This window comes from Oncorhynchus nerka, linkage group LG15 (assembly GCF_034236695.1).
Source record: "Oncorhynchus nerka isolate Pitt River linkage group LG15, Oner_Uvic_2.0, whole genome shotgun sequence".
Classification (NCBI taxonomy): domain Eukaryota; kingdom Metazoa; phylum Chordata; class Actinopteri; order Salmoniformes; family Salmonidae; genus Oncorhynchus; species Oncorhynchus nerka.
Genome location: NC_088410.1, coordinates 80,125,857 through 80,145,984, shown reverse-complemented (window position 1 = coordinate 80,145,984; position 20,128 = coordinate 80,125,857). Strand labels below are relative to the sequence as shown.

Sequence of the window (20,128 nt, the reverse complement as noted above, 5' to 3'; positions counted from 1 at the left end):
TTAATTTATTCCTAATTCTCACAACCAGAGCATGCAGAACCATGCTGCCACGAGCCAAATGCGCTAAAAAGTCAGAGTTCGTTTCAAGTTAGTTCAGACATGGCATTTCATTCATATACAAATGGATTGCAGAGTAACAGATTGCATATCAAACTAACAATCGATTCAACATTTAGTACAATTAAAACGTTCTTGTCGTTCAGTGATCTTCCTTCTTTGGTAAAAAAAAAAGAAATAGACCAATGCATGGGCATTTCTGTGTGGACAAGCAGAATGGAACCTTCCTAGAGCTGAAAGGAAGTGCTCATCACATCATAATACCAAAGACAGTATAGATAATACCTTTCGGTTCCAGGCTCTGAAATGTGCTCTTGAGCACAAGCACAGCTACAGCATTAGAAGACTTGAGAAGTGCCACATAACATGGCTTCCCTGTGGCTACCTGAACCCTAACACATCAAAACATCAAAACCATTGATTGTGCTTGTAGTTTTCATTTTTTTCATTGTGGTTGTAAATGGTATGCTTACTTCTATCAACTTCCACTATGCTTTTATGTAGATCATCATTTCTGGCCTAGTACCATTACACCTACACAACAGCAGACCAGACAGCATAATGTCTGGCTATTTTACTCTCATAGTCCTCCCTTTCCTCATGTATCCCAGTGTTTGCCACAGTTCTGGCAGCTGGCCTCTGTCATATAGAGGTACGAGCTGACGGCCTCCCTCAGACCTTCGCTCACTAGAGAGTCCTCTGAATCCACTCTGGCCTTATTGAAGATCATTGAACTAGAAAGACAGAGGCATATGGCATGTGATTTACTTTTAACTACCATCAGAATGCATCATCTTACAATGTGTATACAGTGCAATTGATTGCATAGACAAATCATCACATTTCATTTCATATTGAAAAACAGTGAAATAAATAGTGTGTAGGTCACTTTGGACACAAAATATGATAGATGGAAGATTTAGGAATGTGCCCCACCTGTCTACGTCATTCCAGTTGAGTGTGGGCCTCCTGATAGCTTTGGGATACGGTCTGGTGGTCAGGGTACTTTTGTTTGAGCCTTGGATGATGCAAGGCTCCCTCAGTAAACAGCACAACCCATCCGCTGACTCTGTGGATAGACACGTTTCCAAATGTTTAAAACATTCTGTAGCCAAAAAACTCCTTATGATTGACAAGAGTGTGCAAGCTGTCGTCAAGGCAAAGGGTGGCTACTACGAAGAATCTCAAATATACAATATATTGTTATTTCATAGTTTTGATGTCTTCACTATTATTCTACAATGTAGAAAATAGTAAAAAATAAAGGAAAACCCTTGATTGAGTAGGTGTGTCCAAACTTGGACTGTTAGTGTATTTTTCATGTGTAAACCCCCATGTTAAACACCAATGGCATTCACTGTTGATGGTTTATATTTAGGATAATGTTTTACAGATTTGTCAATATATATATATATATTTTTCAAAAATCATCTTCATGTATTATTTTATATACTGTATATTACATGAGGCCGCAGAGAGCCAGAGATAATTAAGACACCTGTGATAATCTGAAGTACCCAAAAGGCCACTAGATGTCATCTGATTATAAACATGTTGTTAGTGTACTGTTACACTTCGAAGGTTTCCAGTAATATAACCTCCCCTTGCAACCCTAGTGAACAGATCGCTACAGTAGTACCATACAGTCCACCCTATTTGCATACTAGAATATGAACTGTGCTACATATTTAATAATAATGCATTTGAGCCTGTTGATGGGCTTGTACCCACCAGAGTAGTGTTCCACTAATTGGCCCAGGGAGTAGAAGGTGAGGCTGGGGGAGATGTAGAACCAGCCGTTTTGGAGGCGACAGATGCGGTAGTGTTTCACTGTGGCCAGATATGAGTCCATCTTCACAAGGACTGAGAGGGAGTAGGTTTCTGTGAGTAAAAATAACACCGGACTCTTGTCACGCTACAGTCAAGAAAAAGTGCACACAATAGTTATTGTGCTTATATCAACTTTTTTTTTAGATAACTCATGGGAACATTTTTAAAAACTTGACATAACATTCACTAAAATGAATTGAATGAAATGAGCGTAAAGCCATGAACATCACCTAACCTGTGTTTGTCTGACTCTCTCGGATCAGGAAAGCCCCTGTGTGATTGTCTGGCAGCAGCAGCAGCTCCTCTGCATTCAACCTGCTGATGCCATTATACTGCCACCTGATTAGAGCGGGATGAGAAAGTTCAAATATTGACTATCAGAAGAAGAAGAATATACAATGAAACTCCCACTACTAGGAAAGTACAGTAGTAATTTCCTATGGTTGTAGGCCTACGCCGTAGAAAATAGGGTTCTTGGGAAGGGTGATGGTGCTATGTGGAACCATAATGAACCCTGTGAGCCATTCAATGGTTCTTTGTGGTTCACAAAAGTAATTTGTTTCTCTTTTAGTGATAAATAAAATGAAGGGGCGGGAGCTCATTAGAATAAGTGGTTTGCTCACAGCTCTCTTTGTACAACCGTGTGTTTGTCATTCCAGTTGATCTAATCTGTTGTGTTATGCCATTACACGTTATTCATGACTATGGCCCGTGACGGTGTCTTGTGAAAGACTTACATATGGCCTTGCGTGAATTGAGAATGGTAGAATACAATTCATCAAATGGCCACCGGGCTATTTACATTGACCCCCTCCCCATTTGTTTTGTACACTGCTGCTCCTCGCTGTTTATTATCTATGCATAGTCACTTCACCCCTATCTACATGTACACATTACGTTGACTATCCTGTACCCCTGCACATTGACTCGGTACCGCTTGCTATTGTTATTTTATTGTGTTACTTTTGATTATTTTTTTACTTTAGTTTATTTGGTAAACATTTTCTTATCTCTTGAACTGCACTGTTGGGTAAGGGCTTGTAAGTAAGCATTTCACAGTAATGTCTACACTTGAACCCTGTCTGGTTCTTCAAAATGATCTACAAAGAAACTTTGAGATTGAGAAAGGTTCTTTATAGAACCATTCTCCATAAAGGTTCTAAAAATAACCATTAGAAAGGGTTCTATATAGCCCCAAAATGGATTGTAACCATAATGGAAACCTTATTTTGGTGCTATATAGAACCAGAGAAAATGGTCATTTATAGCACCATACAGGTCTAATTTAGAACCTTATGAGCATGGTTCTTTATATAACCTTTAAAAAATGATATATATAGATATACAGTCAGCCACCAATTGTGCAAGTTCTCCCACTTAAAAATATGAGAGAGGCCTGTAATTTTCATCATAGGTACACTTCAACTATGACAGACAAAATGAGAAAAAAAATCCAGAAAATCACATTGTAGCATTTTTAATGAATTTATTTGCAAATTATGGTGGAAAATAAGTATTTGGTCACCTACAAACAAGCACGATTTCTGGCTCTCAAAGACATGTAACTTCTTCTTTAAGAGGCTCCTCTGTCCTCCACTCGTTACCTGTATTAATAGCACCTGTTTGAACTTGTTATCAGTATAAAAGACACCTGTCCACAACCTCAAACAGTCACACTCCAAACTCCACTATGGCCAAGACCAAAGAGCTGTCAAAGGACACCAGAAACAAAATTGTAGACCTGCACCAGGCTGGGAAGACTGAATCTGCAATAGGTAAGCAGCTTGGTTTGAAGAAATCAACTCTGGGAGCAATTATTAGGAAATGGAAGACATACACGACCACTGATAATCTCCCTTGATCTGGGGCTCCACGCAAGATCTCACCCCGTGGGGTCAAAATGATCACAAGAACGGTGAGCAAAAATCCCAGAACCACACGGGGGGACCTAGTGAATGACCTGCAGAGAGCTGGTAACAAAGCCTACCATCAGTAACACATTACGCCGCCAGGGACTCAAATCCTGCAGTGCCAGACGTGTCCCCCTGCTTAAGCCAGTACATGTCCAAGCCCGTCTGAAGTTTGCTAGAGAGCATTTGGATGATCCAGAAGAAGATTGGGAGAATGTCATATGGTCAGATGAAACCAAAATATAACTTTTTGGTAAAAACTCAACTCGTCGTGTTTGGAGGAAAAAGAATGCTGAGTTGCATCCAAAGAACACCATACCTACTGTGAAGCATGGGGGTGGAAACATCATGCTTTGGGGCTGTTTTCTGCAAAGGGACCAGGACGACTGATCTGTGTAAAGGAAAGAATGAATGGGGCCATGTTTCGTGAGATTTTGAGTGAAAACCTCCTTCCATCAGCATTGAAGATGAAACGTGGCTGGGTCTTTCAGCATGACAATGATCCCAAACACACCGCCCGGGCAACGAAGGAGTGGCTTCGTAAGAAGCATTTCAAGGTCCTGGAGTGGCCTAGCCAGTCTCCAGATCTCAACCCCATAGAAAATCTTTGGAGGGAGTTGAAAGTCTGTGTTGCCCAGCAACAGCCCCAAAACATCACTGCTCTAGAGGAGATCTGCATTGAGGAATGGGCCAAAATACCAGCAACAGTGTGGGAAAACCTTGTGAAGACTTACAGAAAACGTTTGACCTCTGTCATTGCCAACAAAGGGTATATAACAAAGTATTGAGAAAAACTTTTGTTATTGACCAAATACTTATTTTCCACCATAATTTGCAAATAAATTCATTAAAAATCCTACAATGTGATTTTCTGGATTTTTTTTTTTCATTTTGTCTGTCATAATTAAAGTGTACCTATGATGAACATTACAGGCCTCTCATTTTTTAAGTGGGAGAACTTGCACAATTTGTGGCTGACTAAATACTTTTTTGCCCCACTGTATAGCGGCAAAAAGGGATCCGTTATGGTTACAAGACAAATAACCCTTATTTGGCAAAATATAGAACCATTTGTTTTTAGTGTGTACATTACATTTTCACACTTCTCTGCACTGTTAGGAAACTCAACTGAAACTACAGCTGCAATCATATCCCACTGAGGGGGGATGATGATGTCATTGAGAGCGAGAGAACAAAATAACTCTGCCTACATACACTAGAAAGTCACAGTTCACCTACGCTGTTAGAAAAAAAAGGTTACTCGGCTGTCCCCACCCTTTGAAGGACCCTTTTTGGTTCTAGGACCAGGAATAACTATTTTGGTTCCAGGTAGTACACTTTTCGATTCCATGTAGAACCCTTTCCACAGTGGCTTCTACATGAAACCCCAAACAATTCTACATGGAACCAAAAAGTGTTCTGCTGCACTGTAAAAAAAATCTAGTTGTTTCAACTAAATATTCTTAAGTATTTTTTTGTTTACTCAACTTTTCAGGTAATGTGTTACCTGAATTTAACATTTTTAGTTTTCCCAAATTTAGCTCCAACATGAGGAAACGTAGGAAAAAATTCAGTCAACTTTAAATGATGTGTTTGCTCAATTTGTCTCAAATGTTCCATCAACTCGAAATGATTGTTTTGGCATTTTACAAAGGAAAAGGCTGTGAAACTAGTCACACACAGTACATGATTACATTCTGTATGTTCATTTATACAGTAATTGGCATTCAACATGACCTAATCTGGGATTTGAACTCACAACTTCTTGGTTCACAGGATTCCAATCTTCCTGCTATGCACCTGTATTGCTACACTTTGCACTTCAAAGTAAATCTGAGCTCTGTTAAAAATACATTAAAGAAAAACTATTTATCATAGCGATTAAGGAGTAACATAAAAATAGAGAAATATGACCTACCAACATTAGATAACTACTCAAATTAAATAAATTAATGATGGGAGAATAGTCAGATTAACTGATTATTGACACAGACATGGTGGCGTAGCAGGAAGGTTGCTGGATCGAATCCCTGAGTTGACAAGGTAATAATCTGTTGTTCTGCCCCTGATCAAGACAGTTAACCCACTGTTCCCTGGGCGCCGAAGACGTGGATGTCGATTAAGACAGCCCCCCGCACCTCTCTGATTCAGAGGGGTTGGGTTAAATTTGGAAGACACATTTCAGTTGAAGGCGTTCAGTTGTACATCTGACTAGGTATCCCCTTTCCCCTTTAGTGTACACACAATCTCCCACCTTTAAGTGGAGTCCCCACCTCTCTCTCTTTCCTATTGATGAATTCCAATACCCACTCTCTCATGACATCCACTCATCGTAAACATCTGTGACAGTCAGAAATAAAAAGTGAGAGCAAGTAGTAGTTATCTTACCTGTTAATTACTTTGGCAGTGTAGTTTCTGGGGATATAACTCTCATTGCCTGTCGTTGTGGATCGCACCACCCAAAAATCCCCATCGCTGCAATTAAAGAGATCAGTGTTTTCAACCAAATTACCACATACACTACATGTACAGCTCCATGCAGGTATGACACTTACTCTAATAACACCGTGAGCCTCTCCCCTATATGGATGCTGGATTCCAAGGGACCTTGGGAGGGGATGTCATAGAGGGATACCACCATGGGCCTGTTATCGTCTAAAAAAAGAAGAATGTTTTTTAATAGTTGCAATCAGCATTCAGGCAGGCTGGAGGATTCTTTCAGATTGAGTTAACAAATCAATAATTCAAATGACCTATGGAAGAAGCTGGTGTTTAGTCTTACCTGACATTGCAGGTTCAGTTGGATTCTTCAGAGTTGGCATATTGGACCATACTTTGATCGGGCAAGTCCCCATGACCAGCTGCTTCTCTAGCTGTATGTCTGGATGGCTCCTTAGGCTGAGAGAGAAGAGTGTACTGTCATCTATCTTCTTTTGTCATTCGGGTTACACAAACAAGATGACACAGGGACAGAATTAACCACAACAAGAAACCATCATTTCCTCAATAATCTGACAAGTTTCCATTCAAAAATTATTATGACGAGCCCTTATGATCTAAACACTGACTCTGACAAAATAAAGGGTTCAGGTACACTTTACAATACACAGGCCTTATAAAAGTATAACTACCAGTGGAATAACTTTTCATTAGTGTAAATGCAATAAAAAGTGCTTCCATGGTACTGTATGTTAATGAGTTCTAAAGTAAAACTGAAACTTACTCACCTTATTGAATTGGTGTGTAACTGTTGGGTAATGATGGTGGGTCACCACACACAGCTGTCTATATCCTCCTCTGTGTAGCTGATATACACTCAGCAAAAACCAGTGCTGCAACTAAGATCATGAGTGTTATGTGTCCTGTCTTCAGTGTCTGCCTGAACACTGTACATTCAAATGTATGTGTACGTGTATGTGTGCGTGAGAGTGTGGGATCAACACCCTGTCCTATCACAATCCGCGAGAAAGAGAAGGTGTCTCCCTCTGTTTCGTTTCTTGGGTACTCTATCTACACAACTGTGGCTGAGGGGGTAGATAGATGAGGACTCAAGACAGAGGCCCACTCGATGAGGACAGGTTTTTATGTCTCTAGTAGCTTTCTGTGATGCCAGTTCCTGACATCCTGGCACAAAACAGTGTGTATCGAGGGGTTGACATCATTTTTCATGTTCTTAAAATCGCATTCCTGCAGAAGTGTATAGTATGCACAAAAACATGAGATAAAAAAAAATCTGCTTAAATGACAATCTACTTTTCTAGGCTAATGTAACCTATCAGCAATCAGCATCAGAGCTTTGAGTCATGAATACACCACAAGAACGTATACGCCTACCGAAAATACCATAACCAGCTGGGAGGACTGAGTGTGTCAGATTTACAGTAATATGTATACGCTTCTCTGAAAAAAAGTTGCAGATTCAAATGAAGTAGAGGAATGTTACATCCTGTAATGTTATGATGCATTTGATCAGTGTTTTTTCCACAGCACTCTAAATATGTTATTACTCTATACTGTAATGGGTAGGATATGTACAGTGGGGCCCGAAATGAGTGACACCCTTGCTAAAGATGAGCAATAATTACTATATAAAATATATAATTCTAATACTGAGATATATCGTATGCTCAACATCTTTCGGAAATTCTATTATTATAATCTAATGCATTTGCTCAGAGAAAGAGATTTTGTTCAACAAGTCATATTGATTTAATAATGATTGGCACCCCTGACAACATCAAGTGTGTGATTCTACAAACTTGTTGCATGCATTTGCAGTTAGTTTTGGTTGTGTTTCAGATTATTTTGTGCCCAATAGAGTAGTAAATAATGCTTTGTGTCATTTGGGAGTCACTTTATTGTAAATAAGAATATAATATGTTTCTGAACACTTCTACATTAATGAGGATGCTACCATTGTCACAGGATTCTTCTGTTGAAGGAGAGGCGGACCAAAACGCAGCGTGGTTATTTTGATACATCTTTAATAAAGATGGAAATAGAACAATATACAAAAACAAGAAACGTGAAAAACCGAAAACAGCCCTATCTGGTGTAACAAACACAAAGACAGGAACAATCACCCACAAAACCCAACACTAAACAGGCTACCTAAATATGGTTCCCAATCAGAGACAATGACTAACACCTGCCTCTGATTGAGAACCATATCAGGCCCAAACACAGAAACAGACAAACAAGACATCCAACATAGAATGCCCACTCAGATCACACCCTGACCAAACAAAACAGAACATACAAAGCAAACTATGGTCAGGGTGTGACAACCATGATTATGGATAATCCTGAATGAATCGTGAATAATGATGAGTGAGAAAGTTACGGAGGGTCAAAGATCATACCCCCAAGACATGCACACCTCCCCTGTTATTGTTAATGGTGCAGTGAAGCTCCTCAGAGGAGGAAGGGGAGGACCATCCTCCTCAGTGAAATTTCATGAAAATTAAAATAGTGAAACATTAAACTATACTAAATATATTAATGTCACCAAATAATTCATTAAAACACACTGTTTTGCAATAAAGGTCTACAGTAACTTCAACAGCACGGTCGGGGGTAGCACCATGGTGTAGCTGGAGGACAGCTAGCTTCTGTTCTCCTCTGGCTACATTGACTTCAATACAAAACCTAGGAAACTCATAGGCCTCACCCCCTTCCATAGACATACATGGTAATTATGACCACTTCTGGAGGACGTGGTCAAATATTTTTCAGTATGAACTGACATATTGTCCATCCAATCATAGGATTAGGATCAGAGAATTAACCTAGTGTGTTGTATTGGGGTTGTGCCACAGAGCATTATGGGGCTTGAGAGGCTTGGTGGCATTGTTGAATAGAGATTGAGAGAGAAAAGTGTCGCAAACGCCATTATATCAAAGTAGAAGAAGAGAGTAAAGAGTGATAGTTGAGAATTTTGGGGATATTATTCAACTCAAATAAAAAAAATCTAATTACAGGAGACGGGGAGGTATATTATGAATTGTTTTCTTGGTTTCAGAACTTTATTTCTGTGTCCAGTTAGCAGTGGTGTAAAGTAGTTCAGTAAAATACTTTAATGTACTACTTAAGTCATTTCCTTTGGGTATCTGTACTTTAATTTACTATTTATATTTCTGACAACTTTTACTTTTACTTCACTACATTTCTATAGAAAATAATCTACTTTTTACTCCATACATTTTCCCTGACACCCAAAAGTACTCGTAACATTTTGACTGCTTAGCAGGACAGGAAAATGGTGCAATTCATGCACTTATCAAGAGAACATCCCTGGTCATCCTTACTGCCTCTGATCTGGCGGACTCACTCAACACAAATGCTTCATTTGTGAATTATGTCTGAGTGTTGGAGTGTGCCCCTGACTATCTGTAAAAAAAAAATAGAAAAAAAAGAATATGGTGCTGTCTGGTTTGCCTAATATTTTGTATTTTTATTTTATTTATTTCACCTTTATTTAACCATGTAGGCTAGTTGAGAACAAGTTTTCATTTGCAACTGCGACCTGGCCAAGATAAAGCATAACAATTCGACACATACAACAACACAGAGTTACACATGGAATAAACAAAACATAGTCAATAATACAGTAGAACAAAAGAAGAAAAAAAAGTCTATATACAGTGAGTGCAAATGAGGTAAGATAAGGGAGTTAAGGCAATACATAGGCCATGGTGGCGAAGTAATTATAATATAGCAATTAAACACTGGAATGGTAGATGTGCAGAAGATGACTGTGCAAGTAGAGATACTGGGGTGCAAAGGAGCAAGATAAATAAATAAATACTGTATGGGGATGAGGTAGGTAGATAGATGGGCTGTGTACAGGTGCAGTGATCTGTGAGCTGCTCTGACAGCTGGTGCTTAAAGCTAGTGAGGGATATATGAGTCTCCAGCTTCAGAGATTTTTGCAGTTCGTTCCAGTCATTGGCAGCAGAGAACTGGAAGGAAAGACGACCAAAGGAGGGATTGGCTTTGGGGCTGACCAGTGAGATATACCTGCTGGAGCGCGTGCTACGAGTGGGTGCTGCTATGGTGACCAGTGAGCTGAGATAAGGCGGGGCATTATCTAGCAAAGACTTATAGATAACCTGTAGCCAGTCGGTTTGGCGACGAGTATGAAGCGAGGGCCAACCAACGAGAGCGTACATGTCGCAATGGTGGGTAGTGTATGGGGCTTTGGTGACAAAACGGACAGCACTGTGATAGACTGCATCCAGTTTGTTGAGTAGAGTGTTGGAGGCTATTTTATAGATGACATCACCGAAGTCGAGGATCGGTAGGATGGTCAGTTTTACGAGGGTATGTTTGGCAGCATGAGTGAAGGATGCGTTCTAGCCAATTCTAGATTTAATTTTGGATTGGAGATGCTTAATGTGAGTCCTGGAAGGAAAGTTTACAGTCTAACCAGACACCTCGGTATTTGTAGTTGTCCACATATTCTAAGTCAGAGCCGTCCAGAGTAGTAATGCTGGACGGGCGAGCAGGTGCGAGCAGTGATCGGTTGAATAGCATGCATTTAGTTTTACTTGCGTTTAAGAGCAGTTGGAGGCCACGGAAGGAGAGTTGTATGGCATTGAAGCTCGTCTGGAGGTTAGCTAACACAGTGTCCAAATAGGGGCCAGAAGTATACAGAATGGTGTCGTCTGCATAGAGGTGTACCAGAGAATCGCCAGCAGCAAGAGCAACATCATTCATGTATACAGAGAAGAGAGTCGGCCGGAGGGTTGAACCCTGTGGCACCCCCATAGAGACTGCCAGAGGTACGGATAACAGGCCCTCCAAATTTGACACACTGAACTCTATCAGAGAAGTAGTTGGTGAACCAGGCGAGGCAAGCATTTGAGAAACCAAGGCTGTAGAGTCTGCCAATAAGAATGTGTTGATTGACAGTCTAAAGCCTTGGCCAGGTCGATGAATACGACTGCACAGTAATGTCTCTTATCGATGGCGGTTATGATATCGTTTAGGACCTTGAGCGTGGCTGAGGTGCCAATATAAGGAATTTGAAATCATTTGTACTTTTACCTTTGACACTGAAGTATAGCTTAGCAATTACATTTACTTTTGATACTTAAGTATATTTAAAACCAAATACTTTTATACTTTTACTCAAGTAGTATTTACTGGTTGACTTTCCCTTTTACTTGAGTCATTTTCTATGAAGGTATCTTTACTTCTACTTGAGTATGACAATCGATCATGTAATGGACCAAGATCTGCGTATTCAAACTACACAACACAACGAGAAAGTAAGAAGAGACAGGGATTTTCTCAAGCGGTTTATCAACACCACTGCATTTTTGGTTATGCAAGAATTAGCTTTTAGAGGACAACAAAAGAGAGGGAAAGTTCCATTAACATGGGCAACTACATGGAGCTTGCAGAGGTAGTTGCACGTTATGATGCGTTACATTCTAAACATATGGAACTTTCTACTGTCTTTTCTGGTATCATTCAGAATATGATAGCTTCCATCGCATCATCCATGAAAAGTGAGAGTACAAGAGAGGTGAACTCAGGATGTAAGGCACACCTACTGTACAAGTCTCGGATAGCATGGAGGTACAAAAGCCTGGACAGCATGCGATTCCTGGAGTTGTTAGATGGTAGTTAATTTGATTAATTCAAGACAAAACAGAAGTATGTCAACTGTTTTAATCTGAAATGCAGATTATTTTTCTTAACCCTTTGCTAGTATTAGATTGAGTGTTATCGTGGAAACACAAGATATAAACAAAGAAAATTAACAATTTTTCATCTTCTAGCTTTATTTAGTAGTACAGTAGTATAAATGAGTTGAATCAGCAGACAGTGGGAAGCACCACTGACCCTCAGTGAAGACTGAACACATTTCCACATCATAACAGGCTGAAGTTGTTATTCATTGTCTATGTCTACTCAAGAGATGAGTCAACAGACAAAAAAAACTACAAAAGTGTAAAACAGAAGAAGATGACATCAATTACAAAGAAAAAGCATTTTTAAAACAAACAGATGAAAGGAACATTTAATCTACACAATCACATTGACCCACAGTTCTTTCCTATTGCCTTTCTTTATGCTTTTCCATATTCCTCCTAAAAAGCAAGTATAATGTCCTAGTCCAACCAAAATACAGTGCATTTATTCTGTGAATTGGGCCACTATATATTTGTTAATGTGTTTTTTTTGTCACATACACCTGGGAAAAGAACACAATGCAGAGTAATGTATTGAAAATCATGAATATTATGTTTTGTACCCAGCTTGAGTGATCATTCTACAGTGTGAATGGAGTGACTCGGCAGAACAGAGCAATGCAGCAAGGTACAGTACAGTATATCACACATCTACACTTTGCCACACAATCAAAGGAGGCGTGTGTTCACAGTTCACAATGTAAAAAATATCAATTAAAAAAGTGGTCTAAATATGTGCAATGAATGTAGGTATTTAGTGTAATTGTGTTCTAGATAAGAGGAATAGAGAAGGACTGAGGAGGGAGTGTGTGTTTGGGCTACAGTGGATGTGAGAGATGGGACTCTTCAACCCCTCCTGTGACGCAGGAACCAATCATCTACACACAGACACATGGTGAACCAAATAAATAAAATATGTGAAAGGCAATAATGGGAAAAACAAAATAAGAGGGACATATAGTAATTGAATCTGGAAGAGTAAGTCTCCAGATTCACTTTGCACAAGGAGACATGCACACGTATCAAATGAAAGGTGGGGGATCGTACCATCTCTAGACCCTTTGCGTATACAGTATATGTATATCTGACTCATTCTTTATTTTGTCCCCTCCGCTTGTGACTGGAAGTTTGACGTGTATACGGTATAATATTTAATATGCATTTGTATATATATTCTCATATTAATCACACAATTCATCACATAACCCCCTGGGATTGAGTAATTTAGGAGCAGGGTTGGAGAGAGAGACAGGGAGACATAAGTTACTGGAGGAGGATAGGGGCACCACTGAGGGCTGCTACCCAGTGTGGAGTGAGGAAGAGATAGGGAGGTTTAGCAGGAGACCTCCATGGTCTGGGGCCCAGGCTGGTTGTCCAGACCCCCGGTGGTGTTGGCTCCCTCCAGCAGGTTGTTGATGTTGCGGCTGCGGCTGCTGTCCATGGAGGTGATGCTGGTAGAGGAGGTGGTGCGGGATCGGGCCAGACGAGTCATTCCAGCCGTTGGCACTACGACACAACACAGGAGTGTTAACATGCCAGTCACAATGTAGAGCACTTCATGCAATGCAGGAAGCATTATGACGTGTTCCCTCTGTTTGGGAATTACATTAATAAATCATACAAATACTGAAGATATTCACCATGCAGACAAATCTGAGGAAATAAAGGCACCGATAAAATAAAGAAAAAGCTTAAATACAGTATGCAAGCCAAAGACGCTGACAAGAATGCCTTGCAATTAAGGCAATGCAATACGAGCATAAAGCACAGAAAAAAACATATAAATTAAGGCAAAATTAAGAAAAACATATCAAACTTAGGGCAGTCAGAAGTAAATCGATGTTTACAGGAGCAACATAACCACCTAACAAAATGTCAAAGTATGCAGACAGTTCTCCACTTAATTGAACAATACAGATGGCTGAAAATACCAATATGTCATGACTTTCTGAGCATACCTTGACATTCATCTAATGTGTGTTAGGCTGAATGGAGACTGGTACGAGGCCAACTGGTATACAACTGCTACTGCTTTAAAACCTGGTACCTGATTCGTTGCTCAGGTGACTGAGAAGAACGTAGGGAACTGTTAGCATTGATGGAGGGAGGAAAGGATTGAAAGAAGAAGAAAGGAGAACATATTGAAAGGGAGTAAGGTTCATGAAAGAGCAGGTAATGAATACAAGTATTTTTTTAAGGGAAAGACAACTGCTGTATACCACAGAGACAAAGGAAAGAAAAAATGTGTTCTTCCCGGGTCTGATTATATCTGGGGTAGGTAGGAGAGAGACAGAGATAGCCCAAAGGGACAAAGCAGAATTACTCATACTAAGATGATGATGAAAGATAAACAGCATCTCGTCTCATTCACACTGTTATGTAAATATGTCGTCTTGATAACTATTGTGCTACACGACTGTGAGAAACTGTAACCACAGAAAGGTGTTTGATGTCATGATGAGTTGTTATTTCTATTCGGAATCCTTCTCTAAATGAGAAGAGGCTTTAATCAACTCTAATCTGGCTGTGACATTTCCTCTGCAGGGAGTGATTCTGTGCTCCCACTGAGGAAGGCTGGGGGAGGAAACAGAAGAGCCTACTACCATAGAAATACTGTGCTGGGGCCTCATTTATAAAACAGACTTACGATCAATTTTGATCTTAAGTATGACTTACGCAGAAAACCACGTATAAGTAGTTTTTTAAATAAAACCTCACTTTGACGTGGAAATGATCTTATCTCTACGCAAAGTAGTTGTTGTCTTAGCTAGCTCTCCCAATCAACACGTGATTGCTTTACGCCTCGCTTTATATCTCTCTCTGTCAATATGCCTTGTATACTATTGTTTAGGATAGTTATCATTGTTTTAGTTCACTGCAGAGCCCCTAGTCCCACTCAACATGCCTCAGATACCTCTTTTGTCCCACCTCCCACACATGCGGTGACCTCACCCAGCATAACTAGTGCGTCCAGAGATGAAACCTCTCTTATCGTCACTCAATGCCTAGGTTTACCTCCACTGTACCCGCACCCTACCATACCCGTCTGTACATTATGCCCTGAAACTATCCTACCACGCCCAGAAATCTGCTCCTTTTATTCTCTGTCCCCAATGTACTAGACAACCAGTTTTGATAGCCTTTAGCCGTACCCTCATCCTACTCCTCCTATGTTCCTCGGGTGATATGGAGGTTAACCCAGGCCCTGTGTGTCCCCATGCCCTCTCATTTGTTGACTTCTGCAATCGAAAAAGCCTTAGTTTCATGCATGTTAACATCAGAAGCCTCTTCCCTAAGTTTGTTTTACTCACTGCTTTATCTCACTCCGTCAATCCTGATGTCCTTGCCGTGTCTGAATCCTGGTTTAGGAAGGACACCAATAATTCTGAGATTTCCATCCCCAACTACATTTTCCGTCAAGATAGAACTGCCAAAGGGGGAGGAGTTGCAATCTACTGCAAATATAGCTTGCAAAGTTCTGTCTTACTTTCCAGGTCTATGCCCAAACAGTTCGAGCTTCTAATTTGAAAAATTAATCTCTCCAGAAATAAATCTCTCACTTTTGCTGCCTGTTATAGACCGCCCTCAGCTCCCAGCTGTGCCCTGGACACCATATGTGAATTGATTGCCCCCCCCCTATCTATCTTCAGAGTTCGTACTGTTAGGTGACATAAACTGGGATATGCTTAACACCCCGGCAGTCCTACAATCTAAACTAGATGCCCTCAATCTCACACAAATGATCAAGGAACCCACCAGGTACAACCCTAAATCCGTAAACATGGGCATCCTCATAGATATTATCCTGACCTACTTGCCCTACAAATACACCTCTGCTGATTTCAATCAGGATCTCAGCGATCACTGCCTCATCACTGTCAAACGCTCCCTAAAATACTTCAGCAAGCAGGCCTTTCTAATCGACCTGGTCCGGGTATCCTGGAAGGATATTGACCTCATCCTGTCAGTAGAGGATGCCTGGTTGCTCTTTAAAAGTGCTTTCCTCACCATCTTAAATAAGCATGCCCATTAAAAAAATGTAGAGCTAAGAACAGATATAGCCCTTGGTTCACCCCAGACTTGACTGCCCTTGACCAGCACAAAAACATCCTGTGGCATTCTGTATTAGCATCGAATATCCCTTGTGATATGCAACTTTTCAGTGACATCAGGAACCAATATACGTAGTCAGTTAGGAAAGCTAAGGCTAGCTTTGCATCCTGTAGCACTAATTCCAAAAAGTTATGGGACACTGTAAAGTCCATGGAGAATAAGAGCACCTTCTGCCAGCTGCCCACTGCACTGAGGCTAGGAAACACTGTCACCACCAATAAATCCACGATAATCGAGAATTTCAAGAAGCGTTTCTCTACGGCTGGCCATGCGTTCCTCCTGGCTACCACAACCCCGGCCAACAGCTCCGCACCCCCCGCAGCTACTTGCCCAAGCCTCCCCAGCTTCTCATTAATCCAAATCTAGATAGCAGATGTTCTGAAAGAGCTGCAAAACCTGGACCCGAACAAATCAGTTGGGCAAGACAATCTGGACACTCTCTTTCTAAAATTATCCGTTGCCATTGTTGCAACCCCTAACCCCTAGACCCAAACTGTTACAAGACCTATATCCATCCTGCCCTGCCTTTCTAAAGTCTTTGAAAGCCAAGTTAACAAACAGATCACTGACCTTTTAGAATTCCACCGTACCTTCTCCGCTGTGTAATCCGGTTACCGAGCTGGTCACAGGTACACCTCAGCCACGCTCAAGATACTAAACGATATCATAACCACCATCGATAAAAGACAGTACTGTGCAGCCGTCTTCATCGACCTGGCCAAGGCTTTCGACTCTGTCAATCACCGCATTCTTATCGGCAGACTCAATGGCCTTGGTTTCTCAAATGACTGCCTTGCCTGGTTCACCAACTACTTCTCAGATAAAGTTTAGTGTGTCAAATCGGAGGGCCTGTTGTCCGGACCTATGGCAGTCTCTATGGGGGTACCACAGGGTTCAATTCTTGGGCTCTTTTCTCTGTATATATCAATGATGTCGCTTTTGTTGCGGGTGATTCCCTGATCCACCACTACGTAGACGACACCATTCTGTATACATCTGGCCCTTCTTTGGACACTGTGTTAATTAACAAACCTCCAAACAAGCTTCAATGCCATACAACACTCCTTCAGTGGCCTCCAACTGCTATTAGACGCTAGTAAAACTAAATGCATGCTTTTCTACCGATCGCTGCCTCCAATCCAAAATTAAATCTTGAATCGGCTTCCTATTTCGCAAAAAATACTATTTCACTCACGCTGCCAAACATACCCTCGTAAAACGGACTATCCTATTGTTCCTCAACTTCTGCGATTTTACAAAATAGCCTCCAACACTCTACTCAGCAAACTGAATAGCAGTCTATCACAGTGCCATCCATTTTGTCCCCAAAGCCCCATATACCACCCACCACTGCGACCTGTATGCTCTCGTCAACTGGCCCTCGCTACATATTCGTCGCCAGACCCACTGGCTCCGGGTCATCCATAAGTCTCTGCTAGATAAAGCGCCGCATTATTTCAGCTCACTGGTCACCATAACAACACCCACCCGTAGCACGCGCTCCAGCAGGTATATCTCACTGGTCATCCCCAAAGCCAACACCTACTTTGGCCGCCTTTCCTTCCAGTTCTCTGCTGCCAATGACTGGAACGAATTGCAAAAATTGCTGAAGTTGGAGACATATCTCCCTCACTAACTTTAAGCTTGAGCTATCTGAGCAGCTTACCAATCGCTGCAGCTGTACACGGCCCATCTGTAAATAGCCCATCCAATCTACCTACCTCATCCCCATATTGTTTTTATTAACTTTTTTGATCTTTTGCACACCAGTATTTCTACTTGCACATCATCATTTGCACATCTATCACTCCAGTGTTAATTTGCTAAATTGTAATTTCTTCGCTACTTTGACCTATTTATTGCCTTACCTCCTCACGCATTTGCACACACTGTATATAGACTTTTTCTATTGTGTTATTGACTGTACGCTTGTTTATTCCATGTGTAACTCTGTGTTGTTGTTTTTGTCACACTGCTTTGCTTTATCTTGGCCAGGTCGCAGTTGTAAATGAGAACTTACCTGGTTAAATAAAGGTGAAATAAAAATGTTACAAATGAAAAAAGTCTGGACTTGACCTAAGTGATTTTCCTGCTGGTTATGTATGGCTAATTGTTTTTCCCCTTGCAGTTTAAGGTCAGACCATTTCTTTTTTACATCAGCCACAGTTCTGTCTTGCTGCCCCACGTCGTTCACTGCAGCGGTGACACACTCCCAAGCTACCCGTTTGGCTTTGTTTGTCAACCCACTGTTTAGTCCACTGAATAATACGTGTTGCCTGTCTTCAATCTCCTCTACCATCGCCATGATCTCATCTTTCAAAAAGTGAGCTTTTCTCTTTTGGTCCATGGCTATTCCTGACTAAACCATAATTTGTGCTAGCATTCTATAAGGGGAAATTGCTGATAGTAAGGCATGTTCAGATGCTGTCAATTTTAAGGTAATTTGAGATTTATAGAGTACATAGAGCCTGTTTAAGTCTGCGCTTTGCTTTGTGTCACAGGAGGAGATGCATCTTAAACAGTTTGGGTAAAAAAGAAAAGTACACCAGGCAAGTCGAGAGTCTCTCCCACGCAGAATTCAACAGGAAAGTCAATTGCTGTTCAGTATGTCTTTGGTGCAAGTCATTCATGATACAATCACAATTTCTCACCTACTGACAACTGAGGCTATGCAACACTGCAAAGATGAAAGAGGAATTGGCAGCTGTGAGGCGCGGCCTCCTCTCCGTGACCAGTGTGACAAACAGAGGGTCTTTTCAGAAACTACTGGCTACACTCCAAACCCAGGAGGGGCTCTAGCAAAAGCTCATGGGGAAACCGTGATGAAAACAATACTTAATTGAGCAATGTTGTTATTTTTCTCACGTCAACAGGAAATACATAGAGAGCACAGATCTTAACCACAAATACGTACAACAGCTTGTTAGTGGATAATCAATAAGAGTAACGTTCCAGAGAGTAAAGTGGCCAGAGTCAATATATATATATATATATAAAAAGTATATACAGTGGGGCAAAAAAGTATTTAGTCAGCCACCAATTGTGCAAGTTCTCCCACTTAAAAAGAGGCCTGTAATTTTCATCATAGGTACACTTCAACTATGACAGACAAAATGAGAAAATCACATTGTAGGATTTTTAATTAATTTATTTGCAAATTATGGTGGAAAATAAGTATTTGGTCACCTACAAACAAGCAAGATTTCTGGCTCTTACAGACCTGTGACTTCTTCTTTAAGAGGCTCCTCTGTCCTCCACTCGTTACCTGTATTAATGGCACCTGTTTGAACTTGTTATCAGTATAAAAGACACCTCTCCACAACCTCAAAAAGTCACACTCCAAACTCCACTATGGCCAAGACCAAAGAGCTGTCAAAGGACACCAGAAACAAAATTGTAGACCTGCACCAGGCTGGGAAGACTGAATCTGCAATAGGTAAGCAGCTTGGTTTGAAGAAATCAACAATTATTAGGAAATGGAAGACATACAAGACCACTGATAATCTCCCTTGATCTGGGGCTCCACGCAAGATCTCACCCCGTAGGGTCAAAATGATCACAAGAACGGTGAGCAAAAATCCCAGAACCACGCGGGGGGACCTAGTGAATGACTTGCAGAGAGCTGGGACCAAAGTAACAAAGCCTACCATCAGTAACACACTACGCCGCCAGGGACTCAAATCCTGCAGTGCCAGACGTGTCCCCCTGCTTAACCTCTTCAACCTATGGGGGCGCTATTTCATTTATTGGATAAAAAACGTGCCCGGTTTTAAGCGCAATATTTTGTCACAAAAACATGCTCGACTATGCATATAATTGACAGCTTTTGAAAGAAAATACTCTGACGTTTCCAAAACTGCAAAGATATTATCTGTGAGTGCCACAGAACTGATGCTACAGGCGAAACCAAGATGAAACTTCAAACAGGAAATGAGCAGAATTTTTTAGGCTCTGTTTTCCATTGTCTCCTTATATGGCTGTGAATGCGCCAGGAATGAGCCTGCCCTTTCTGTTGTT

General features: G+C 40.9%; 2 protein-coding genes across 4 annotated transcripts in view; both read right to left on the bottom strand.

Annotated features, from left to right (window-relative positions):
• Positions 1-21: 21 nt before the first annotated feature.
• Positions 22-6,724, bottom strand: LOC115143752 (src-like-adapter 2). The gene is made up of 7 exons (XM_065001919.1): positions 6,580-6,724; positions 6,353-6,452; positions 6,186-6,272; positions 2,123-2,226; positions 1,789-1,938; positions 994-1,126; positions 22-791 (listed from the first exon to the last, which is right to left on the bottom strand). Exons 1-7 carry the CDS (start codon positions 6,650-6,652, stop codon positions 656-658), a joined length of 783 nt encoding a protein of 260 aa, XP_064857991.1. The 5' UTR covers positions 6,653-6,724; the 3' UTR covers positions 22-655.
• A 5,339-nt stretch (positions 6,725-12,063) lies between these two features.
• LOC115143363 (protein NDRG3-like) overlaps positions 12,064-20,128 on the bottom strand; it is a 55,408-nt gene continuing 47,343 nt past the window's right edge. For 2 of the 3 annotated variants that reach the window (XM_029683709.2, XM_029683711.2), the window contains 2 exons: positions 14,046-14,084; positions 12,064-13,504 (listed from right to left, as the gene is read on the bottom strand). In XM_029683709.2, the coding sequence (XP_029539569.1) occupies positions 13,332-13,504; positions 14,046-14,084 (212 nt within the window). In that variant the 3' untranslated portion in view covers positions 12,064-13,331. The remainder of the gene's footprint in view (positions 13,505-14,045; positions 14,085-20,128) is intronic. The other variant, XM_029683710.2, reaches the window with a different exon arrangement.

What these genes read in the sequence shown, in the direction of transcription:
- LOC115143752 (XM_065001919.1), bottom strand. Translation starts at nt 6,652, where the DNA reads ATGGGGACTTGCCCGATCAAAGTATGGTCCAATATGCCAACTCTGAAG. An exon ending in AGGCTCACGGTGTTATTAGA is followed by an intron (nt 6,273 to 6,352) that starts GTAAGTGTCATA and finishes CTTTAATTGCAG; the next exon opens with CGATGGGGATTTTTGGGTGG. An exon ending in ACTGCCAAAGTAATTAACAG is followed by an intron (nt 2,227 to 6,185) that starts GTAAGATAACTA and finishes CGCTCTAATCAG; the next exon opens with GTGGCAGTATAATGGCATCA.